The 26317-nt window shown below is 38.1% G+C and overlaps 1 protein-coding gene across 4 annotated transcripts in view; it reads left to right on the forward strand.

Moving 5' to 3' along the window:
• The window catches only part of MIB1 (MIB E3 ubiquitin protein ligase 1), a 71203-nt gene that overhangs the window by 36484 nt on the left and 8402 nt on the right, over window positions 1-26317 (forward strand). For 3 of the 4 annotated variants that reach the window (XR_010610158.1, XM_065668107.1, XM_065668109.1), the window contains exons 13-18: window positions 16604-16736; window positions 17116-17202; window positions 19950-20111; window positions 23558-23739; window positions 25011-25203; window positions 25573-25651. Coding sequence is in view for 3 of the 4 variants with exons in the window: in XM_065668107.1 (XP_065524179.1) it covers window positions 16604-16736; window positions 17116-17202; window positions 19950-20111; window positions 23558-23739; window positions 25011-25203; window positions 25573-25651 (836 nt within the window). In the remaining variant the exon portion in view is untranslated. The remainder of the gene's footprint in view (window positions 1-16603; window positions 16737-17115; window positions 17203-19949; window positions 20112-23557; window positions 23740-25010; window positions 25204-25572; window positions 25652-26317) is intronic. The other variant, XM_065668110.1, reaches the window with a different exon arrangement.

Raw genomic sequence — 26317 nt, forward strand, 5'->3', positions numbered from 1 at the left:
TCATGAGCAGTACATAATATGTTCTGCTCGAAACCTTAGTTAATCTAAGACTTCCTCTTCCACCTCAGCTGGAGTTTTTGTGGCTTCAGGCTGTGATGCCTTGTGTGGAATACAGTGCACTGAGTTCCCCTTAAGGTCAAATGTATAAATATATTATTTCATAGATGTTATTTTATAATACATTTTATAAAAGCTAAAATTTTACGTTATATAAGCTTAGCGTATATGCATGTCTTTATAACTACTTAGACAATTAAAATACTTACTATGCATGCAAGTATTGATGAAGTCTGCATCCATCTTCCTTGTTAATGATAATAAAATAAATGCACGTGTTAAATGTTTAGATACCACAAAGTGTACTGGATTTCCATAGAATTTCTTTTTGTTAGTACCAAATAGGTATTTGGAACTCATTTCATTTTTGGTGCAAAGCCTATTCTGCTGCTTGCTTGAGTTCTGACCTTGACTATCAGTAGGAAGGTAGATCTCCAAGAAAAAAACTCTCACAAACTGTGCTGAGAAAAACATTTGAAAGTTTTTCATTTTTTCATATTAAAATAAATACATTCTATTTTAAACATGTGAATACTAGATAAATATTATAAGAAAGATAGCAATTTATGTCCAATAGCTTAGATTTTTCTCTGCACTTAATCTTCCATGACATTTTGGCAGTGTTTTCCAGAAGTCAAGGTATAGTGTGTTTTGGAAAGCATCCTATCGTTACTGGAATATTTCTCCGTTTAATAATTTGCTTTTCTTCATGCCTTGCTTGTCGCTTGGCACAGAAACAGAACTTCTGGTTTTCATGTTAAGGTGTGATGTTGAAATGTAGGATGGATGTATTTCAATTTATGCTATAGGTAGGTTTAAACTTGTGCTTGGAAGGTAGAACTAAAAATAAATTTTAAATGAAGTGTGGGGAACTTAAAATTTTATTTAATACATGGGGTTTTGTTCATTATTTTTTGAGTTAGCCATACTAACAGTGCATTTATTTTGGATTTCTTTCAAAGTACTGTGAACCTCAAAGCTTGGCAGACTTTGCCTCTTCAGTATTAATGAGATTTTTCAGACAGGAAAAAAAAGAGAGTAAAATTTGAAAGTACTGTACAGATTGGTTATTTTTGCCATGGCATCAACACTTGGTTACGTTTGATCTCTTTGCATACCTGTGACTTCAGAGTTTTGAGCTGAAGACATGACTGTGAAGTGTAGGCGTATTTTATATCCGTTGCCCCAGTTAGTTTTAGATTTGCATTGTATCTCGTGAAGAGAGCTTTATTCACACTGCAGCTAGCATCTTAAATAGAGGCTGCTTTTAGAGCTGACCTGACTTTGCACATGTGTACGACTGATTCTTCAGAGCAATAAGTTCTGCTGTACTTTAAATCAAAAAATTAAAATCTCAGGATAAGGTGCAGTTTTCATGTATTGCTGTCCAATACCGAGAAATGCGTCATCTTTACGTTCATAAACTAGGAAGTAGGAGATTGTGGTTTAAAATAGAATTGTAATTTTTCCTCATGGTTGTCTTATTTAGTAGATGTCTCCTTGCTTTTGAATTCGCAGATGGCTTGAAGTGGTTGGCAGTGGAATTTTTAACTAAGGATTTATTTGAGAGGTGGTGTTTCTCACCTCTGCTTAGTGTTAATGAGTGTCTCGGGTTTATGTGCTGTGTTGTCATGGAGGTCCGCAAAGAGACAAGTTGTGAGGTAATTGAAGAGTTGTACAAGTTCGTAAACCAGTAAAAGTGATTTTTGCTTTCATGTGTGCAGTTCTGACAGTAAGTGTAGGTTGAAGCTTAGTTCAAGCTAAGTGCAAAAAAAGCATGTTCTTAAAACCTCTTATTAAAGTATTAAGTCAGAAAATGCTTTCAAAGAATACTTTTGTTCAGATTGGTTTAGAGAAAGAATATAATCTCCATGAGCAGACCTATAATTAGATGTCAGATTAGCCTGTAGCTGTTGAGGTCAGTGACACATTTATTATCTTTAAATGGTAAATAATATGCCCACCATGTACAAGATGGCAGATACAGTTCCTACCCTGTGGAGTTTCCTCCCTTGTACAATTAAAAGAGGGAGGCGGAGGAGGGGAGAGGGCAGGGAAGAAGGGTAGGACCTGCCTTATGTTATCAGTACTGTTCCTTTTGATCAGTGGTTTTGTTAGGTCTGCTACAAAGGGCAACAGATGTGAGGAAAAATGCAAGAGACAATAAATCATTGAAAAATGTGTTTATTTCACTGTTGACCTGTCTTCTTTATAGATGTTGTAAGAATCAGTTCTCACTGAATACAGACAGAATATTAAACCACCAGTAGCTTTTTATTTACAAATACAACCTTGAAATTTTGGAATACAGTATGTGCTGCACTCCTTGTTACCTCCCATCTTCAAGCTTCCTAGAATAACTGAACTCGGCTGCAGAAAGGACTGCATAATCACTGAGCAGACTTAGTGTCTGATTTTAAAATACGAGAAATCTTGTAGTGATCAATGCATAGCTACAGCTGGTTGAAGGGGACCAAATCCATTGAAGAGGTGATTTGGTTCCATTTTACCAGCTTTAGCAAAGCATTGGAGTGCAGGAACATTATAATGCAGTAACGCATTTTTAAGTACATGAACGATTCACAGTGAACGTGTGGCTTGCTTCTGTGTTACAAGCTTTGTTTCTAGTCAACACAAATTCCTTCACTAATTTAGAGGCAGCAGAATGGAAAGCTGTATACTAGAATGGCCTGTACAGTATCTAGGTTTGTTCCTTCCTCAATTATTTCCTTGAGGATCTGTGGAGGAATCTCAAATCAGATTATATTTATAGTTATAACTGGGGTTTTTTTTCTGCAAAAATGAAATTCTAGAGTAGCAACCAGACACTGTAGTATTAGAACGTCTACTCACATAAAGCTCCCTTCCCTCTTTATGTTAAACTTTACTGGGGAAGAAGGTTTTGGTTCCCCCGTCCTCCCCTCCACATTCATTTGCTGCCAGGTTCCCTTTAGGAGCTGTTTTCATGTTGTAGTTGGTTAGCACAAGTATAAATATTCAATGTTTTCAATTCTGTAGCTCTGCTTAGTATTAACACTGTAGGAATGATTATCTAAAATAGCAGGATAGATTTATTTTTTTTTTAACCCTGATTTCATATGTAAGCATGTTTAATGCCAGAAAGATAAGTCTTTTAATGAATTATCTGGGGTTGCATCCGATTTCTTCTAAATTAAGGTCCTTAATACATTTGTGCATGCTCACATAGCTTTTTTTGTTGTATGCTGAATTCTTTTTGAGCTTTGACTTGCAGTGGGAAGTAGGGGGCAACCTTAGTTCAAGCCATTCACTAGTATGTCAAGTATAGTCTACATCTGTTTGTTGCATAGTCTGATGTTGGTGAGAAGATATATGTAAATATATTCCCAACACCATGTCCTAATAGAAACATAGCAGGTGTGTCACTTGGACTTAAGCATTAAGATGGCTTTAAAATTGGTTTCTATTTTTACCACTTATACAGGAACTGTTTTACAGATACAGCTGCTCAAGTGCGCTTTTGGATGGCAATACAGTTTCATGTACTGGCCATATCGGGACAAAAAACGGCCATGGAAAAAAAAAGCCGTGTAGCATTTGATAATGTCAGCATCTGTTATCCCTGTCAGTCACACAGTTGAAATGTTTGAGTTACAACTGTGTCAGCAGATGCCCAAAGTTCAACGTGTGCTCGGTTAAAATTGAACAGCTGATCTAAGTGATGGATGTGACATTTTAGAGTGACTGGATATGTATTCTTAGAGATATGCTAACATGAACTAGCAGGAAGCAATGTCAACATATAATTTTAACTTTTGTATCACACTGAACTGTCATTCTGTTTCGGAATAGCATTGCAATGTTATACAAAGAAGACAAGAAAGAACACAACATAATGAATTGTTACCAAAACCCTTTCAAAATAATTTTAAACTGTTAAAAGGTTGGTTGTACTATATAGTGGAAGCCAGATCAGTTAGTCATGAGGACAGCAGCCCTTCAGGAAGAGGAATAAGCACATAGCAATCAACCCCTCTGTAAAGCTGTTGCTAATGCAAAGTTGCTTCTGTGAGTGTGATCAAGTTCAGTAGCATTGCTCCATTTAGAAAAGCTACTACCTACAATTTGATTTGTTTTCCACTATCAACCAGGTTTTAATTTAGATGTTAAGACACTGTACTCCTCATGCCCAAATGTCTGCTCATAAGAGAAATAGCCTTAAAACAAATACTATTTTACTTAAAACGGTTTGGATAAGATAATGTTTATTCTTGTATATATGTTATTCTGTAGTTTCAGCTAATAAAAATAGCAGGGTGTGTATAGTATTAGTTTTCTGAAAATATTTAAAAATCATGCCTTGCCTTTTTTTATTTTTCCTGTTGTGTTTTTTTTTTCCTCTCAGATATTTTAGTAAGCACAGGGGTATGGTTAGAGTCTTTTAATCTGGGCCAAATGTGCCTACTTATCCCAGGCATATCCTATTTAATAACTGCTTTTAGAAGGCTGCTGTCATGAATAAGAATAGTTGGATTGATGAGCCAGGGGTTCTTTCCTCTTATTTTTCCTTATTCCTAAATTTGATACTAAGTGTCTTTATTTAGGGATGATACATGCTGGTATATTTTAATTACTACCACTTCTAGAACTTAAAACTATTGCAAGACTATTTCTCATTTAGTTCTTAAAATATTCTGGATGCTACAAAGTCATATTTTCATGGCCAAGTTTCTTAAATTTGGATTGAAAATATATTCAGCTTATTTGAAGAGAGTTTGTAATGTAACTTACCTTTTAGGTTGTAGTTGTCATTTGTGTTTTCATTTAGGAATCTGCCAATAGCTTTAATTTGCTGACTAGCAACTGCGGCCTAGAAATCTCTGTATTGTCACTTTCTGTGCATAAACCTGACACTGCACTTTGTAGTGAAGAGCTCAGTGAGCATAGTAAGTGCTGATTTGGAGAAAATCCTGACTTAAGTCTCATATTAAATGGCAGAAGTTACCCTACTCAGTTATTTTGGCTATCCTTTTCTTTAAATCACAGTCTTAATTTCTTAGCTGTTTCTACTTGCCTTAGTTGCAACCCGTAAATTAAATATTCTATAATATATGTAAATTTAACTACTACCATCTTAAGTACGCAAAACTGGCTGTGATTAATAGAACAATGGCTTGTGGTTTAATGAGATATATTTTGATAATCAGGCTTTTAAGATTAGTTTAGCATCTATTAAATGAGGAGTACTAGTAATGATAAATTCTGCAACTATGCTGCAGTCTTAATCAGTGCATTTCAAGGGTTAATTTCCAGCCTCGTTTTTGAATTCTTTATTTACAACTAATGTTCTGCTTATCAGCTGTTAACAATTCTTCCTACCCACTTTTATAGTCACTTAATTTGATGTTTTGTGATTTGTTACTAACAAGTATGAGTTATTTTGGCAATACCAGCTGACCCTTAGCATGCTAATTTGTCACATGAATGTCATTCAAACAAGAGGGAAACCTGTTTCTTCCAACAGCTGTTTAGTTTCCTCTTACTGGTCGTTCCGTGCCTGCCAAAAATACATACTTCTTTACATTCCATAGCATTGTATGTTCATATGGGTACATAAAGAAGTATGTACTCTGAGCAGGTACACACAGAGTTGCTCGACTACCTGTCAGATGAACCTGAGAAGTATTTTGCTGCTTTCTGTTGGCTGTCATTAGGTAAAACCCAGCCTGGCAATTCTTTGGTAGAACAATATTATGACTAACTTTTGTTAGAAAATAAACTTAGTATTCTGACTAAACTTTACAATGCAATTTACCTGCACAGCGGCTTAAAGCCAGTTTTAGTTCATTGTTCAGGGATGGCAGGGACATGAGAAGTGCTTTTCCAGATTTTTGCAGCCTCTTGCTGTTCATTCTGAGTGACCAAGTCTGAGTGGAGAGCTGAATTGCTGGTAGCTCTGCAACATGTTTTCCTGGGATTCATAGTTGTATTCCACTGTGAAAACTTGAGCTTCCTCCCAGGTCTTCTAGCAGATTTCCATGCTGGTGTACGGTTTGCTTCTAGTGTCCTGAAGGGAAGTACAGACTTGTCTAATATGTCAGTTATAAACTTTATTTTCCTACCCTCTCCAGTCCCATTTCCATGCTTTTTGCATCCTATCCAGTATTCTGCAAACTCTTCTCAGGTTTATACTTATTTCTGCTGTAGCACAGAGTGATTTAAAATAGAAAAAAGCACATGCCACCAGTGATCCTGCTTATCGTAAAGATGATGACATTGAATTAAGAAAACAACCTCTAACTGCTGTGACAGGATTTGGGTTTTTAGGCCGAAGGTCACATAGAAAGCTAATACCTATTCAGTACTTCTGCAAGCAGCTTTTCTCATTTTTTTAAATTGGCACTCACCTGCTTCAGCCAAAATTTTGTCCACACTTGAAATAGTTACAGTAACTAAAAAAAACCCACAAAACCCCACCACAGACCCTCAAAGAAACAAACCCCAAGCTTAACCCTGTTTCAGAAGATTCTGTGTGTCTTAGTTTGGAATGGTAGTTAAATTATTTGATGTGCAGTATGGGTTTGACTTCTAAGGGCTGTCAGATGCAGCTTGTGGTTCCTTAATTTGTATTTCTGAAGTTGATTTGGGTTACAGTAAAAAGTAAGCTTTGTCTTTCCAGCATTAGAAGGTAAATTTGAAATAAGCTTAACAATTAGTATATGTAATTGTCAGGAAAGCTGAGAGCAGAGGAAGTAAGAATTTCTGCAGCTCATGACAAAAACCTAGTGCAGCTGATAAAGAGCAAATCAGAGTGTAGCAGTAGCTAGCACAGTACTACAAGGAGAAACAGCAATGCAGCATTAGAATCACAGCAGTCACATTCTAGTTTTTAAGTAGGTTGTTTTCATGTACATCTGAGATAAAGCACTTTGAAAATTTTGCTTAGACCTACTTGAGAGCTCAGCACTGCAGTACCACATTGTGTATCAGATTTTCTTTTTAAAGTTGGTCATTTTTTTTAGTTTTGCATAGGAAGATAAGACTGTATTTCCCTGAAATGAACAACCACTTCATGGCAATGCAATTTTTGAGTTTATCTTCCTTTAAAAGAATTCTGCCTACCAAGCAAGTTGGGTTTTTTGCTATGAAATTTGGACTAATGTTGTTTCCTTTCAACCTGCTCTTTACACTACAAATGCTTGATACTTTAACACACTCAAAATTAAGCTGTTCCCAGAGTAGAGGGATTAATACAACAATAAAAAAGACATTCTAGTAAATAAGATATACATGCAGAAAGTCATAGGCATCCTTTAAACGTGCAGAATAATGCAGGTCTCCTGATGTTCTATTACCTGTAAGCTTAGTATCATGCAGCATTTGCAGTTGGAAGAGAGGTAATGACCTAGAGACACATCAGCAGCAGCCATCTCATCCTGAGTGCTCTCTCATTCTATTCGCTGAATCAGCTCTTCATTACATGGGAGGGGGAAGCAAGGGGGGGTGAATGTCGGTGCATACAATACCTCACCACCTTGAATAGATAAAACTTCAAAGAAAAAAAAAACACAACAGAGGCATGAAGACGGGTGCCTAATTGGCACCTGCTGCCTTTCTTGGAATGCTGAAATATGGATGGTGTTGTATAGAAATTATACCTTATGTCTGCTGGACTGAGAGTTAAGACTCCAAGGGTAGATGCTAGGAAGCCAAAGGAAGGTGAACTTAGCCCACTGCCAGATGAAAATAATCACAGGCAAAAAGAAAAATGAAAACCCAACAACAACAAAAAAAACCAAAACCAAGCCCCCAAAAGTTGGAGTTGCTTCCAAAAAAGAAAAAAAAAAAAAAGGCACACGGAAAAAAGCGATCGTCTCCCCCCTCCCCCGGCAAATATTGGTTTCTTCTAGTTCCTTAGATATTGCACTGCATCGTTTCTTGCTTGAGGTTATGTTTCCAGGCTTAACTGTAGGCAGGTCTGTGTTGAAGCTACTTTCCATCTTCAGAGGTCAAGTCTGCTAGCGAGGTCAGGGCTCCTGCACGCACACTACAGAAGGCACTAACCGTATTTCCCACTTAGAGGGCACGAGCAAAACTGTTACGGCTTTATAGGCAGCTAAGCATTTGAAACATGCACTCCCAGGCAAACAGGCTCTCTTGTGCCTCTCTCTTCCCTGACCATATTTAGTCAACCATTGCAAAAAATAGTCTCTCAGCTGTCGATTGTCGATCCGGCAGCAAAGGGAGCCTCTATCCTGCTCTCTGCCTATTGATTGTGCAGCCTGCACTTCCACCGCCGCTTAGCCATTTGTCCCCAGGTTTTTTTAGCACTGCCAAATAAAGCGCTCTCTCGTGTTTCCAGTTAGATTTCCCAGGTTTTCACTGAGCTTGCGCTGCTACTAGTAAACCCTGGTGAGGTTGTCACTATACTTAGAAATGTTGAGGGGGGAGAGGAGAGAGAGAGAAAGAGAGAGGAGGAAAAAAAAAAAGGAAGGCAGCCCTGCTAGTAGCAAGGCAAGGACTTCACGCAGATAGGGAACAATAAATATCCTGCGCTGCCACGGCAGGTTGTGTAACCTGGTTTCTTGATCAGTGAAAAATGCTGTGAGAAACAACGTGCCAATCAGCCTGAGGTCTAAGTGGCCTTGTTCTACATCTAGTTTTAAGTTTTCAACTTTAAAATACTGTTACTTTATAAATAAGAATTTGGTGCTGCTTTGTTGTTTTATAAATAAGAAAATTATGCTGATCTGTGGCCCCACATTTACATATTGAAATGAAGTTAGAAATCATTTGGAAAACCTTTAATTAGTAAATCTGTATAATTCCATATTATTATGTTTAATAATTGCAGTGTTTTGTTTATAATGCTTAGCCATGAAGATACTTGTTAAAAATGAAATACACCTGTAAATTAGAATCATAGAATCATAGAATAGTTAGGGTTGGAAAGGACCTCAAGATCATCTAGTTCGAACCCCCCTGCCATGGGCAGGGACACCTCACACTAAACCATCCCACACAAGGCTTCATCCAACCTGGCCTTGAACACTGCCAGGGATGGAGCACTCACAACCTCCCTGGGCAACCCATTCCAGTGCCTCACCACCCTAACAGGAAAGAATTTCCTCCTTATATCCAATCTAAACTTCTCCTGTTTAAGTTTTAACACGTTACCCCTTATCCAAATTAGGTGCTACTGCTCTTTGAAAAAAGTTGGATATTTTAGAAGAAAAGAATAAAAATCAAATGAACAGCTTGGTCCATTCATCTGACTTTTATGTGTACAGAATTGGCCTATAACAACACATTTGAAATATGAAAAGAAGGATGTTCATATTCAGAGGGAGTATGTACAGTGTTTCCTTCTGAAAAGAATACCGAAATTGAGCCACAGAAATACAATAGCCAGGAACCCAAATACTTCAAGACTTTCCCTGTATTTTTCCAGACAAAATTCTTTATATTGCTCAGGAGCAAGAGGAATGAAACAGATTAAAGTATCTCAGTCTAATCATGTCATCTCAATAAATATTGATGTAGTTAGTAGTTACTAATACCCTAAATATACTGTTTTACTTCAGTATTGTAGGGTAGACAGTGGAGTCCTGGACGTACCACTGTCTTGGATTTATACTTTCCTTCCTTCCTCTTTTTGTGTTGACTTTGTCCTGTGTGTGGTAGCTGATTACCCCTGACTTGTGTTGCAGTATAGCTTTCTGGTAGAAGTCATGGTTTTTTTACTTTCTTCAATTTCATAATCATACATAGAAGGCAAAATTGTTGTGTAAGATCTAGGCTAATACAGAATATATTTCTGTGAATTCCATGTAAATGTATATGCCTCATTATTTCTTTAGCTTCATGTATGTTGAAATTGACTTTTGAAATGCCAAGAGATACTTGAAAATCTGAGAGTCAAAAGGAAATGTATAGCCTGCCTACTTAAACTTGTTCTGAGCCATCCGTCACATATAAAATATTAAAGTCTAATTTCAAGATACAGTGTGCTTGGTAATACTAGCCTACGGTATTAATCTATTCTTTGTTACTTGTTCCTGAGGGATATACTTCCTTCTTCATTCTTCCAGTGTTAACTCCCTGTACTGCACAGCAAATGTGGAGTGATCCAGATCAGGGAACTGATTTGGCTTGAAGTTGTGTGCTGACGTGCACTTCAGATCATATCGTTGCTGAAAATAGCACTGTCCTGCTCCTGTGTTACTTCTTGCACTATGTTGGTACAAATATTTCTCTGGCTTCACAGTGAGGAGGCTCAGAGTACTATTCTCTGGGGCTGCTGTGAAAATAATCCAGCACTAAGGGGTGACACTTTAGATGCTGCGTTGGGATCACTTTTCTTTTGGGGAAGAGGGGAGAGGATAGGAAGGAGGGTGGTTGGTTGAGCAGAGGTGATAGTAGTCTTGATTCTGTGGTGCTGTAAAATACATGTCAGGCTATGTAGCCTTAACAGAAAACTTTGCAATGGAGGCTGTCACTGAATCTGATCTGTTCCTTCAACTGCTTGAGGATGTAACAGGAAACAGGTGAACAGATTTAGCTGAGCCAGGGTGGGAATAAGCATGTGGTGGTGGGGTTAGTGCAGAATGGGGAATACTTCAAGCCAGGAGTGCTGTTAAATATCTTATATTTAGATACCATGTCCCACTGAGACAGTGGAAAGCTGACCTGAGAGAGGAGAAGGAGCAGGGAGTCAGGGGAGTAGAGAAACTTGTAGTAGGAAGTGCATTGAATCATTACAGTCCCTGGAGATATGATTCCTGATAAGTTTATGCTGATCTAAGACTTTGTGTCTGGAAGGGGCACTCTGCCCTCCCTGCAACTCTAGCTCCATCATTTCCATATAACTATCGCTTCTAGCAATCAGGAAGTCTCAGGGTAAATTGGATTATCTCATTGATCTGTCTGAAAGCAAACTTGCCAGATCAAGAATCTGGCAGGTTGCTTCACTCAGTAGACAGTGATGTATCTGTAGAGACAACATAATGCAGGAACTGGAGTGCAGGGACAAGGTAATGCAGGAATTGGAGTGCAGGGAAAAGTGGGACTATGTCTTTTGGGATCAATTGAAGTTAAATGTGCTTATGCCAATCGTGAAGTAGATCCTCTATTTTTATTTTTTTTTTTTTATGCTTAAGTATCTGTTCTTAAAGAAAGAAACCTGACCCCCCCCCAAAACCAAGCCAACACCACCACCACCACCACCCCCCTGAAAAACAAACCAACCACACAAAAGTCTAAACAAAAAACCAGCAAAACCCCCAAAACCAACCAAAAGGCCATAGAAACAGAACCACCCCACCATCATTCCACAAACCCTCAGCCTTCTGCATTTAAGTAACTCTGTAGTCAAACTGCAATTAGTAGCAGAGAAGGATGGAGCAGCGTATGCTCAGTATTGAATCTTTTTTTATACACCAAGGTGCTAGTTTCATCTTGCTTGCAAGTATTTCTAAGATTTTTCTAGTAACTACATTACCTGAGAATGCCGCATACAATAATGCTGATGAGAGTCTGTAAAAATCCTGTGAGTAAAATACTGCATGAGTAAAGAGACTCTGTATGTAGGTTGATAATGAATAATATACCATATTAAAACTTTTGGTCATAACATTTGGTATGTCTAATGTTAACTGGTGTTGAAACAACTGCTCTGCGTGGCTAAAAATGGATTAGTCATTGTTCAGATTTGTGATGCATTTTATGTTGCAATAGTCATTGTTCAGATTTGTGATGCATTTTATGTTGCAAACATAAAATTCATGCTGTTGAATTCTCATTCTGCTACAATTTATAATTTAAATATATTATTTATATATGTTAAGCTGTGGTTCCACACTCTCTGAAAACCTGATTTTTATTTTTTTTTTTATTTCAAAGAAAAAATAATCTTTGTGTGGCAAGGTCAAATTAAAGGTGCATGCAGCAGCAGCATTTGTTGTTGTTCTACATCCCAAATCAAATGGAAAATAGTATAAGTGGGTGTTCCTTCTGCCAAATAATTTATAACTACTAGAGCCTGAACTGTCATTTTATGGGGATGAATTATGTAAGTTATGGTGGACTTCATAAGTCAGTGGTACCACCAACAGCTGGGTCTGGGAATGCAATGGATATCTTGATCTCAGTACCCTATACCCACAGTGCTTTCTTGTTACCCTTTTCACTGAGCAGGTATTTAGCTCCTGTGAAAGAAGAACTAGCTTCCTCACCTGTTTCAAAACCTTACAAGCAATTTCCTCAGAAGTTGCACTGGAGTTTTTCTTGTTGTCACATCTAGAAAATGTCAGAACTTGCAAAAGATCATCCAACTCAAAAAGGCCCAAAGTCTTACCAGCTTCCTGCTAACCTGAAAATACTGCAGACCAACAAGCGCCAAAGCCTGCCTGTTACAATTTTAATATTTTTTTTTTCATTAGTAGTGCTTTAGTAATAACCTTTAAATTAGCATAGTGGTGATGTTAATTTATCAATAATCTTTCAATCTTAATAACCTTTAAATTAGCATAGTGGTGATGTTAATTTATCAATAATCTTTCAATCTGCTCAGCTATGTAATCTGTAATTCTTGATACATTGGAGATGATAGTCTGAAGAGTGTTCCTCAGCAGGGCTACCGTTAGACCTCCTGATTTCTTGATCTTTTCAGTACAGTTACAGTGAAAGTCTGTGGTCTGGTTTGATGTATACAAGATGAAACCAAGTTTTCATGACCGCATCGGTGTTGCGGTCCTGAAAACAGAGCGGTACAACGTGGCGGCTTTAATGCTTTGTGTGGAAAAGTGAATCAGGAATTACCATGTAATTGGCATGCAACATTAATTCACTAATATCACTCCTTACGATACAATGTGTTCCTGTTCCAGTGAGCACTATTCTGAATGGTAGCCACTTAGCTGTCAAAATTTTGGCAGCAGCTCTAGAAAATCCTGCAAAATAGAATAGCTGTACGAAGGAAGGCTGCAGTGTGAGGGAACAGGATTTTGTGCATTGAAAGAAACTACCTCTCAGCTGATGAGGAGGAAGATGCAGCACTGAGCATCATAGAAGTATTTGTCATTTGTAACGTATTAATATCTTGCAGAATTTTAAGCTGTTATGTCTGTGGAACTCTCCTTCAGCCTGTTCTCCAGTAAATTAGTGCAGTCTGGAAGAGACAGCTATGTAGTCTCTACTTGGATAGGCAGAAGCAACTGAGGGGTAGTTACTGGCCGTCTGATGCTTCACTGGGAGAAGGTAAAAATCTATTACACACAGAAGCTGTTTGTTTCTTTTGTTTGTCCTTTGGGGTTGGTTTTTTTTTTCAGTAGGACCAATGCATTCTAAAAGCATCCAAAAATGTAGCAGGCATCTCATTTATGTGAAAGCAAGATGTACCCAAATATTTGACCGTTGAACTTCAGATGAAAACTTTCCTGGTATTTAACACCAAACTAAGCAGGAAAATATGTGAAAGAGGATCTAGTAAGGCTAGAGCTCTTGCAAATATTAGGATTAATGATTTTTTTTCATAACATACAAAATACTAAGTCAATTGATTCCCTGCTTCTCTTTCAAAGATGAGAGGTGTTGAAGAAATGGCAGTAATTATGTTTCTGAAGTATATTTGCTTCTTGATGCATCTGTTAAAGTGTGTGAATGTACTTTAGATTTTACTTTATTTATCTGTGATGTTGGCGGTTTCCTTATTTCCTTGCTGAAGAAAAGAATATAAAATATCATCTGAGTTGGTTAGGACAGTTCCTTGTTTAGTGACTAGAGCTACTTTGGAAACAAGCTGGCTATAATTAGAGATTTGAGTGTTGGTGCCTTCCCATAGCATTCCTCAAGTTATGTTGCAGTTGTAAAAAACATTTCTTGTGCCTGGCTTTTTTTGTAGGTTATTGTAGCTCCACATTTTAGTGGATGCTCACAGTGGTCATATTGCATATGCCAGTCATGAATTTTCAGGTGATTTTTGTTGTGCTTTTTAGATGATCAACAGTAGCTATTATAGAGCTTCATGGAGTCTTTAGAAACACTGAGCTTGGCAGGTGAAGAGCTTTCATTACATGATACCCTGTGTGAAGCCACTGTAGCAAGGAGACCTGCTTGTGCTGCTGGTAGTGTGTGCTCCTCTTTATCAGCCAGCTTTCTGAAGAGCTGATGGTGGTTTGTCCAGGTACGGTCCAGATATGTTGTGAACCACAGTGTTCCAGACTTGCTCCCTCTCTAAGGCAGCTAGAAACATGTCTGATGTAAACCTGATATGTACCTATATCCGGAGTTTGAAAATACATCATTTGATTACAAAATATTATTCTTATCAATGGAACTAATATTTGTTTGTTTTGCTACATTTCATAAAGCTTTAGTAACTTTGTGTTTTACTAAATTGTATCCTTAATTTTGGAAACTCCTGCATAAACGAATCTCTCAAAAAATTAGTGTTGTGGTCATCCACAGCTCCCCCCACCAAATATTTTAGTCTTTTTTCCTAGCATGTGACAGAGCTGTAGAAGGTGTTATGAATAGAAGCTGAGCAATGTCACACAATGAGCAATATACAATCTGTTAAGTGTTGTTTTGTTTTGCTGTGTTACAAGTGATTTGGACTGTGAAGAAATGAGAAGCTTAATCCTGCCAGGAAAACACAAAATCCTAAGAGGTTGAGAATTGTTTCTTGCTTGCTTACCTCGGGAAAACTGATTAGATGGAGTCTAAAAGGACTGAGAGAAGCCACAGACAGCAGTTCCTGGCTCAGGAACTCCTGTTCCTCTCTCAGAGATAAACCTCCAGAGCAGCCTAGCTGTGAATGCTCCGTTGGTCATGGGTCTCCTGTGGGTCTGTGTGATCCTGTGGCCTGAAGATGCAGTTGCTTAGTTGTGGTTTCTTCAGACACTCTGAATCTGGGAAGAAGAGCAACAGTTATACTGCAGTTGTCAGGATGGTGTATTAAGTGTAAAACTGAGGATTTACATTGCTTTCTGAGTGTAGTAGCAGGAGAACAAAGAGGTCAGGGTCTGTTAGGATAGCATCTAAGCAGTGCGTGGGAAGGAGCGCATTTTCTTACTGGTACTTCAGGGACTGATCTCCCTCATGGACTCTGGCTTCTCTTTTTCGGGAGGCTGATTGGAGTGAGTTATCCCCAAAACCACAGTTTTTTGTTTTATAGGAAACTTGTTGGCTTACTCTAAAAGATCATTTAGAAGTGAACAGCACTTACGAAGTGTGGATGTTCAAGGTAACAATTATTGGAATGAGTTAGGAGCTCAGTTATTACTTGATAGTGATGGTACTACATCTTACTGCAATCTTTTGAGAATAGTTGTAAGAAAGAGCTGAGAGGCTTATTTAAGGATGGCATTTCTGAGGCTTATTGAGATCCCGTGTTTTCAATATCAGGTCGCTAATGAAGAACTGTTTAATTCAATAATAGTGTCTGCCTTGCAATGCATTCTGTGACTGAGTGGTTCCACTTGCATTAGCTAGGATTAGATGGATTTTTGAATTTCGTGAAGAAGCTCTGTTTCTCTAAATAACATGTTGCTTCAATAGGGAAAGATAAATGGCAGAAGAGGTTTCCTGGCACAAGATTGTAGCAGTTTCTGGTTTTCTGTGTGTCTCTGAGGAACTGTCGTAAAGGAGCTGCATGTGCTGTTTATAAAGATAAGACAATAAGGGAATTAAGTTTTGTTACTTACCCATTCCAAAAGACGTGTACTTAAGAAAAGTGTGTTTCTAAGAGAACACAAGATTGAGCCATTTGTTTATCTCGTGCTGTGTTATTAATACCCTTAACACTGCAGTCTTTGGACCTCATGGATTTTGGTCTGTTTTAATACTCTAATAATGAAGTTGCTTTTAGCAACCCTTGAATTTGAGTTTTAAGATAATAAATCCCCTTCCTTTGGTAGGCATCTTGGTAAGTATGTACAGAAGTGTGGTGGAGTACTAAACACTACCATGGTATATTATAGTCAGCCACTATCTGTTATGAAAGTATTCCACTAATACTTGCTTTACAGAGTCAGCATTTATTTTATTTCTGTCTAAGAGGTCTTAGTCCACTTTTATCTCAGAAATTGAATATCTTAACTGTTAAAGCCTATGGCAGCAGTTTATAAAATGATGATTTTAAAGAAATCTAATGTAGTGGAACTTCTCCATTAAATAGAGGATTTTGAGGGAGAACAATTCTGTCATCTATGTTGCAGAATTTTTGTGAATTTTTTTTAAGGTAATATTTACTGTTAGATAACATTCTTCTGGGGAAAGAAAAGTCTGATTCATACACTGTCTGTGTTGTATGGTTTGTTTGTGTCCTGGGCTTAAACCACGACAGTTTGTATGCTTTAAGTAGAAGGAACTGAACATGAAATTACTATGCTTTGGAACTGTCAGTATAGCTTTTCACCCATGTTCTCTTCTTGAAAAAATACTAAAGTTTTAGCTACTACTGCTTTGTAGTTCTGTGAATTAATATGGATTTATTGTTGTCCTGTTCTCATTCAGCAAATAAATTATGGATGCATTTAGTCCATCTCTGCATGTTTTTTTTTTTCAGTGCAATGCGTGTGTTGTTGTCCAAGTTACCACGACCATGGATTGTTGATGAGAAGAAAGATGATGGTTACACTGCTTTGCATCTGGCAGCTCTCAATAATCATGTAGAAGTGGCTGAACTTCTGGTGCATCAGGTAAGACTTTTCTCAAGAGGATTTAAATGTCGCACTTCAGTTAACCATCTGATGTGAAAATAGTTTGCTGCAATCGCAATGCAGAAGCAATGGGGCAGGGAAGGACACATGGTCAGCTGTAAAGGTCAAGCTTGCTTTTGAGACCATTACAGTGGCCTGGTGGTGCAGAGGGACTGAAGAATTTGATACCAGATCAACAGTTTGATTCAACAGATCAACATCTGTACAGTGAATAACTGAAAGTATTTAATCATTTCTGCTCTCAAAATCTCCAAATTAGGAATCATATTCAGGGCTGTATTCAGTGCTCTAATGGACTGCCTTGCCTGTAGATGAGTTGCTGCGATGATAATGCTCTAACGCTTTGAGTATCTTTCAGGGCAATGCTAACCTGGATATCCAGAATGTTAACCAGCAAACTGCTCTTCACCTTGCTGTTGAACGACAGCATACACAAATTGTTAGGGTAAGTATCTTACTTGCAGTAAGCTGTATGGTTAATGGTACTTGACTTGAACTGCTAGTAGCTGTTAAGACATGGGTAGCTCATGAACATCTAAAAAATGATTTAATGACATGTAGCCATTGAATGCTTGTATGATTAATTTTCACCAGTTCAGAAACCTTGCAGCTTGCACAGAAGGTCAGCCAGCAATGTGAAGGACATTTCAGGAATGCTGAATTTTTGTACATGTTCATTATGGTTTCCTTTACACGGTTGCCAATTCCAGCATCCCTCCTTGTTGAATAAGGGAGAATCCTCTGTAACTTGTCCGAGTCTTGTGGTCCTGTAATGAGACCTTCAAGTAGCATTTTTGATGCCTCTTGCTGTCTGAGTAATTATTCTTACAGCTTTTGCGAATTGCAGCTAAGTGAAACATCTTTTCACAAGTTTAACTACTTTTCAGTCTTCTGAGAGTGTAACTCCCTGTTCTTAGCTTGGTAGAGCAGTAAGCAGTAACAGAAGTACCTTACCAGTGAAAGTAATGCTATTTGTTTTTTCTCTTGCGCAGTTGCAAAAGTTTATACTCCCAACTCAACAAAGCTGTGTTATTGGCACAGGAGGCTGGAGTCTGCCGCAGCTTACCTGTTCTGGCTTGTGTGCTCTGTCCATAAGGGACCTGTGTGACTCAGTGTTTGGGTTGCTAGCGTGGGCTGTTAAGGCTCAGAGAGAGTGCTCACTGCTGTAGATGATGCAAGTGAATGAGTGAATCCATCAGTCTGGTCTTGCCCCTTTGTATGATCATTTTGAATTTGTAGAGTGATAATCATATTAAAAGCTGTCTCTTATGCAGGCCTGCAGAGAACTGTCTTCCCTATGCAAACCTATATCTGCAGTTCTGTTTCATCATATTTTGCTGTAAGGTTTTTCCATCTCTAAGAGCTGATGGGTATGATCCCATTACAGTGAAATATGTGATATGGCCCTATACCTGGAAGTGCTTGCTACCAAAAGAAAGGTTTCCTAGAGTTAGTGTCACTTGCATCCTGCAAGTTATTTGGCAGCTACATTTGGTGAGCTCTTGTGCCATTCTGAAACCAACATGGTACCTAAGAATATAGTACTAAGGTAGCAGATGAGCAGGAAGATAGGCATGTAGAAAGACTAGTATATGTATTGGACCAACATGCCTGTGTCAGAGAATGTTTAAGTGAATGACCGTGTAGAGTATCCATATTTTAGTGTTGGATTAACTTTGAGAAGTCCTAAAATAACTCATGCAGCCATGCAAAGATCATGTTGTCTCTGTATTTCAAAATTAATTCCTATTGGATACCTTCCAGGGCTGGGTTGTACCCTCAGGCATCTGTGGAATAGTGGTCAAAGGTAGCAGGGTTCTTTTAAAAGCCCTGCTGCAATGACAAGGGCTGGTGGTTGGCTTTTTTCATTTATATTTTTAATTTATTTTATTTTCCTTTTTTTAACATCTACAGAGGCATTGAATTTCCAAGTAGCCAAGGATTTCCAGGTTGCTCTGAAAAGAGTTCTGTCACAGATTTTCTTCCAGGAGAAAGTTTTATGCAGTGAATAGCTACTTGCAGACACAAGATAGGAAAGAAAATTTGGGCCAAAGTCCATCTAGAAAGTGTAAGAAGTTGGGGAAAGACTGTTGTAACTATTACCTGGTTTCCTCGGTGTCACTTGTAGAAGAAAAGGTTAGGAAAAATGGTAAACTGCAGTCAGCTGCAGGCAAGTATTTCCTTGAAAAACAAGTTCTGAATTCCTTTTAAGCTTTTTTCCTTTTAGCCTTTTGTAAAGTCCAAGATTCTTTGGTTCTGAGGACTGAGATCCTTGCAAGCACATGGGTTCTGAAGAGGGAGTTTCCCCTCCATGTATTCCTGTTTCTAGACTATGCTTTTTGTCTCTACTGCTGATCTGAATTTTGCAGAGTAGCAAAAGCTCAAAACTAAAGTTAAAACCTCAGCTGCTATCTACAGGTTTCTGAATAGCAACAATAGATTTTTAGGGGCAATTGTTACTTGTCAGCATGTGTGATTTGTTGTGTTTAACAGTGTGTTTAAGAAAGTTCTGGTGCTTCGAATTATGGGAGGGCTGGATGCAGAGAGAATATGGAAAGGAGGGCCCGTGCAGCCTTACACTCGCTTTCAGGTCGTGTGACCTGGAACATGTGTCTAAAATTAGCCTTAAAGATGAGTCTTACAGTTCATTACCTTCCAAAGTGTTCTGAGATAGTATTTAATAATGACGTTAGGTTTTATGTCTTGTGCTGAATAAGGGTAAACCTAAGTACATGCTTAACTACTTTGCTAATGGGAGGATACTGTAAATTAGTGTGGTAGCTTTTTGATGTAATTGAACCCTAATAGTTAAGAATATAACCTAAAGCGTTGCCCTCTTGTTCTGTTTCTGGTATATTGCTGTAATATATTACATTGTTTGCAGGCTATCTTGTGAGAATTGGAGGTTTTGGACTGTAGGAAGAATCCTCTAGAATAGCAACTCTTGTAGCACTCAGACCACAGGCAAGCATTTTCTGCTGAAATAAGCTTGATATTTGAAAGAGATATTTGAGGCTAAGTTCAAAGTACGGAAAATGAATTTTAAAAAACTCAACTGTGAATTGTAGCAAGATGAATGAACAACCCTTTAGGACCTCCTGGAGCATCCTAAACCATAGTTTCCTGAAAACAGTTTTAAAAGGAATAAATAGCCTTTTTTTGAATTTTAAACTGGTTTCTCTCTCTTTTCAGCTCTTAGTCCGTGCAGGTGCTAAGCTGGATATTCAGGATAAAGATGGGGATACTCCCCTGCATGAAGCCCTGAGACACCACACCCTGTCACAGCTCCGCCAACTCCAAGACATGCAAGATGTGGGCAAGGTAGATACTGCTTGGGAGCCATCAAAGAACACAGTAAATAAAATGCATTTATTTATTCCTTCTTTTTTCTGTAAATTTGTCTCATGTATTTGTCTAGCTTGTCTAGTTCTGTACTGTTGAACTGGTTTTCGGCAGCATAAGTTTACATTGACATTCTGAATTAAACTGCATTGTAGGCAGAAATCATAGTGTTATAGGTGGCTTTTCGCATGTAGTCATTATCTTTGTTAAAGAAAAATAAGGTTTTTTAATTCAAAATGTATCTACAAATCTCTCTTCCATAGTGAACAGCCTGCCAAAAAATTAAAAGTAGCTTTTGGGGAAAGAGAAATAAACAGTATTACAGTACAGAATAAGACTAAAATTGTTTCCTGGTATTCAGCGTCTTGCATGACATCTTTGTAGCTTTAATTATTTATTTATATTATTATTTTTATTATTATTTAGCTTATATTATTTATTTCACCTTCTGAAAGTTTATTCTGTTAGAGCAAGGCATTCTAATCTTTATATGTTTATTGTTACATATCTTTCTGACAGAGTTCATTTCAGAAATTGTGCTGTAATAAGGAAATAGTCAAAGAAACTCCAAGTAATAAAGGTCAAAATCTTTTCTTGAAAGAAATGCTCACTTTCATATGTGTAAACCCCATATGAAATGATGAAATGTATAGTTTTGCTAAAAAGCAAAGGAGAAATAAAATTGTGAAGTGATTTGGATTGAGAAAAACAAGCAACATCTGTGTCTTTTTTTTCTTTTTCTTTAAATATTAGAGGATCAGATTTGCTGAATCATTAGTTATAATATTTTTTTCTAATTTTAACTGTGGGTGGTTTTTTTTGCATTTTATTTAAAAAAATAAACCCAACACCTATTAAAAAGCCTTTGATCAAAACAATAATTCCACTGTACAATAAATGTTTTCAGACAGGTTACTTCATGCCACTGAAATACACTGGAATAAACTTTGAAAAGAGATTTAAAATATGGCTGGCATACATAAGAACACATTTGTGTCCTTTTAAGTGAGAAGAGGAAAGCAATTACAACTCAGTTATTTTCAGGATCTGAAATGGACTCTTGAGAGGTGGTCAAAACACTTTATGTGCATGTATTTAATTGTGAAATGAGTGAACAGGAGATAAATTCTTTTTCTCTGATTCCGCATTTCATAAATAGGTTTCTCTGTTGCCCATGTTACTAGTAGAACCTGCTGACTTGCATTGGTGCCTGTGAAGGCTAGCACCCTCCAGGGGAGGGTTGCAGCCATACTAGGCACTAAGACATAATGGTTTGTTTTGTGCATCGCTTGTTGGGTTTTTTCGTTCTGTGTGCCTGAAATATTGTAGACTACCAGAGAAGTGTCATGGGATGCAGTGTTGCCCTCGTGTTCTCAAAGCATTCAGCATTCAGAGGCATTTTAGGACTCAAGATTTTCTTGAATAATGTTGATGACTGTTAGAGATGGAGGAGCCAGTCTTGGCATTATGTATATCCACTCCAAATGAATGAAATCATTTGATTTCTATTTTCTTCTTGAAGACACAGTAGTGGTTTCACTCAGGGACAGCTTGGAGCCCATAAGGTGCAAGTACAGAGGGCAAGAGAACTCTTGTCCCAGCAAATAAGAAAGGACTAATACCAAATTGTTAGGTATAACCATGCCTTAAAAAAAAATGGCCACTCTGCCAGCATCAGGGCAAATAGGCTTTCACTGAGCCTTGTGCTGCCTAGGCTGGATTACTGGTACGGTTCAACGTACCTGAACTGAAGCTGGATAAAATCTCTGCTTCATTTCAGCCAGTGCTGTAAATTGAGGTGCAGAAAAATGGTCTGAATTTATAAACAAAAATGTTCCATGATCTGGAGACCAAAAAATAATTTCTCTCCATAACATAGTGGTTTTCTTCATATGAAGTCTTACAAGCTGTACTGTTCTTACCTAATCATAAAAGTACATCAAAAGGACTATGAGTACTGAATTCATGAAGTGACCTTCAAGAGTCTCAGAGCACCTCGGTGATACTTACTAATATAAGAACTTGTTACTGAAAAAAAGCATGTAGACTGAGGTTTAAAATAAGTTGCTTCACTGGGAAACTGCGGCTGTATGTTGAGAAGAATAATCTTGCAGTTATCAAGGCAGGGTAAAGACTTTTAATACATTCTTCATGTGCTTGCAAGACATGGACCCAAACCAAGCCTTTTTCTTCACATGTCACCTCTGAGGGATGGGGGAAATAACTAGAGATGTTTTGGAAACTGTTTTCTTCATAGTTCAGACTTCAAAATATGCAGCCTTTCAGGCTGCCGTGACAGGTACCTGGCATTCAAATTTATTCCTTTATGTTGCTCTGTCTAACACACCTAGTTATTTAAATACTAAATGGTTGTTAATCAAGCCCATATTACTTCATTTTTAGGATTAATATTTGATGCCCAGCTTTTAGAAGACCAGCTGCAGGGATAGACTGTACAAACTGAAAGTGGCGTAGGAAGATGTACATCAGTCAAGTTGAGCACTGATACCAATTAATGGGAGAGAGGTGCATGCAAAATCCTGACTCTATCCTGGTGTCAAAGCCTTTACAATTCTGTAATTCAGCAGTTAAAACCCCCTGAATTGGAGCTGTCCCAGCTGTGCCAAAGCTGTTCCTTTGAATATAGTTTCATGTAGCGTGCTGAGAGATTTATAGCAGTTGCCAAAAGTTTCATATTCTATATAGTCTCCATTACACTTAAGCATTTTATCTACTTAAGCTGTAACATAAAAGATGTTCTGAGCAGGCCCGTTATGCTCCAGAGTAGGTGAATCCTCTCCTTGCTTGGCTATGGTAGTGAGCCTTTTCATTTTTCTGCCTGTCCCTGTGAATGGTGTGCAATAGATACACTGATAAAGAAATGTGTTAGTAGTTATAAAAGGGCAAAGGAGCATTACTTTATTAGGATGGGAGGGACAGGTACATGAATTTAAACCCCTCCAGACTGAGAAGGCAACTGAAATCAAGTCTTTCTGGGGCATGCGCTTTACTCACTAGATTAAAAATAAATGCACATTTGTTTCTCTGCCCAACTATGTTTTCAGTGCAAGTGTGGTGATTGTAGCTGAGCTCAGCAGTTTCAGTGTACTTAAAAGTGTATTCTTGATACACCCAGTGGGAATTTACAGTGCTCATGTAGAAGGACAATAACTTCACAAGTGATTGTATAGGTGTGCAGGAGATTGAATGCTTCTGTAGCTGACCTATTCCTTGCTGAATTTTAGTTCCTTAAAGGTAACTTTAGTATAACGGACTCGGTACTAAGCAACCACATGATTGCTTTGATTTTAGTGCTAGAGACTCCTCCTTGGGCTTACAGAATTATGCATGTATGTGTATATGTGCATGTGTGCATGTTAAGTAGTTTTCTTTTAGCCAAACTATTCCTAGCTGTTAAGAGTGTCTCTCAAATTGCTTGCATATTTGTTTTCTTCCAGTTAATAATGGGACTCGGCACTCAGGGAGCAGAGAAGAAGAGTGCAGCATCTATTGCCTGCTTCCTGGCAGCCAATGGAGCTGACCTCAGCGTTCGTAACAAGAAGGGTCAGTCTCCTCTTGATCTCTGCCCTGATCCTAGTCTCTGCAAAGCATTGGCTAAATGTCACAAAGAAAAAGTCAGGTTTGTATATTTGTATATGTAAAATATGCAGTTTCCAGTTCTTTGCTTTCCACAAATTAACTGTGATGTATTTAAAATGTTGTCTTTTTAGCAATAGTGTCAAAACATACAAGCTTTCTCTTGCCTTTCAGTGAATTCTTTCTTTTCTGTGGTACGTTGACTGCTATTTACAGATACATTAGCAGAAACTTACGCAAGTCTCACAGGACTTTCACAGATGTTAAGATGGGAGGGAAGAGAATGGAAGGGGACAATGTGCAGGTGGAGGCAGGCTACCCCAGAAAAGGGCAGGGGGTGGGGTTGGTGGTGGAAATCACTGAAAGAATAAGCACTGCAGCCGGGTTGCCCAGGTAGGTTGTGAAACCTCTGTCCGTGCAGGTTTTGGAGACTCAAACAGGCAAAACCCAGTATAACTTTGTGTGAATTAACTGTTGACTCTGCTTTGAGCTAGTGACCTGAGTACCTGTCAATCTGCACAACTGTGATTCTGTAAAAAGAGGAGGGGGATAAGTCTGATGTCTCGGAAGCACTTTTCATTGAAATCATAATCCCTAGACATGTTATGTTACTAGTGCATATAGCATGAGAAGTCTCAGCTTGCTGATTGTCCTAGTTGTGTTCCTAGTTGTGAATCTTGTGTGGTTTATGTGATTCTCCTCCTTAATTCCTCTGTGGAAATTAAAACTGATACAGATACCATTTTTGATAATGCTGCCCTGGTGTTTAAGGTGCTTATTTTCTTCAGGGTCTTTCTGTCTGTCTTTGCCTCGTCCCTGTGTGGCTGTTCTTTCTTGCCACCTTTTATGGGCTTATGAGGGCTGTAGGGGAATGAGCTGGTTAGGTTCAACACGCGCTCCCTCTGCTGGATGAGCAGCGGCATAGGACAAAGATCGGAGGTGCATACACCGTGCGAGTTTGGGGATTCTTCTACAAGCCCGTCGTTTGCTAAGTATTGGAAGTGTATTCAAGATTAAGGTGTTACACTGTGCAGTTCTGAATGTACAGGGTGCATATCTCAAGAGAGTAAATCCTTAGGATGGGAGGGAAGGGTTCTCTACATTCATGAGATGTTATCCTAACTTATGTGGCGTGTTTCTGTTCAATGTCTTTATCTGAGTGTGTGACCTTGCACTCTGGTGCCAACTATACATTTGGAAAAATGCAGTTCACATTGGTTTATGGTGATACAGTGATGCCTGAATGCATAGGAGTATATAGATACAGCCAGTTGATATTTCTTAAAATGAGTTTGACTGCAGGTTTCTTTGTAGTGGCCAGGTTGGTTCCCGAAGTCCATCTATGATCAACAATGATTCTGAAACCTTAGAAGAATGTATGGTGTGTTCAGACATGAAGAGAGATACTCTGTTTGGCCCATGTGGACACATTGCCACATGCTCTCTGTGCTCACCACGGGTGAAAAAATGCCTCATCTGTAAAGAACAAGTTCAGTCTAGGACAAAGGTAAAAAACTCTCAAGTCTATTGGTTCTCTTCCTGTTTTTAATGGAAAAGTAAAACAAAGAGGTCAAGGAAAAGTGTAGTATGTTTTAAACGGTATTTTGCCTTACAGGTGTCTCACTGGTTGGAGTTAATTTTGCCTTATAATCCTATCATGTTCCAACATTATAGGTTACTCTCTTCTGTTTGTCTGTACTCATGTCCTCCCCGCACAGGTCCTCAGAATTGCGTTTTGAGGTGCTGTATTAGTTAAAATAACACTGGATGGAGCTTCTTACAGTCCATATGCCTTGCCAAAAAGAATGTAAATGCAAATTAATGTAGGGAGCAGGAGATAAACTTCTCTTGTATATATGTTCATTGTTCTTTACAGATTGAAGAATGTGTAGTGTGTTCAGACAAAAAGGCAGCAGTGCTTTTCCAGCCTTGTGGTCATATGTGTGCCTGTGAGAGTAAGTAAACTTGATGGAAGTTCTTTTTTGAAGTAATCTTGAAACAGAACATTTTTAATTACATTGCTAAAAGTTCATTAGTAATCTGATTTCAGGTCAGATTATTTTCTGGATGTCTTGTTCAAATAGGATGGGAGAGAGTCTCCAAATTTGTGTAGTTTATAAGACCCACTACTGATTCACAGTAACTGTCATCATGTACGAGACGATCATTTGCTGTTTGTAGAAGAATTACAGCCTCCTTTCTAGGTTTATATCAGAAGATACAGGTTTGCTCTGTAAGAAGCCATACCTCTTTGCCCCTGGAGCATTAGGACAGTAAATGAGATCCTTTGTTCTAAAGGAAAAAGCAGGTAGTGATGACATTCTTGGAAATTCTGGTTTCAAATGTGTATGATTTTACTTAATTTCTGTAATTCTTGTGGAATAGACATCCATTTGGAGAAACAGGAGCCTGCTCTCTTAAAATATATTAGAATAAGATAAACAGAATAGCTTTACTTTGATTCCCAAACAAGACATTGTTTATAGGTGTGATTTTGCATAAAATTATGTGAAGATGAACAGAAGTAGTTGTTTGTATTATAAACATTTATTATGGCATTGCTGTATAGTTATTATGAATAAATAAGCTCTTGATAGGAAGGAATAAAAATAAAATAGTGG

Source organism: Lathamus discolor, chromosome 2, assembly GCF_037157495.1.
Source record: "Lathamus discolor isolate bLatDis1 chromosome 2, bLatDis1.hap1, whole genome shotgun sequence".
NCBI classification, from domain to species: Eukaryota; Metazoa; Chordata; class Aves; order Psittaciformes; family Psittacidae; genus Lathamus; species Lathamus discolor.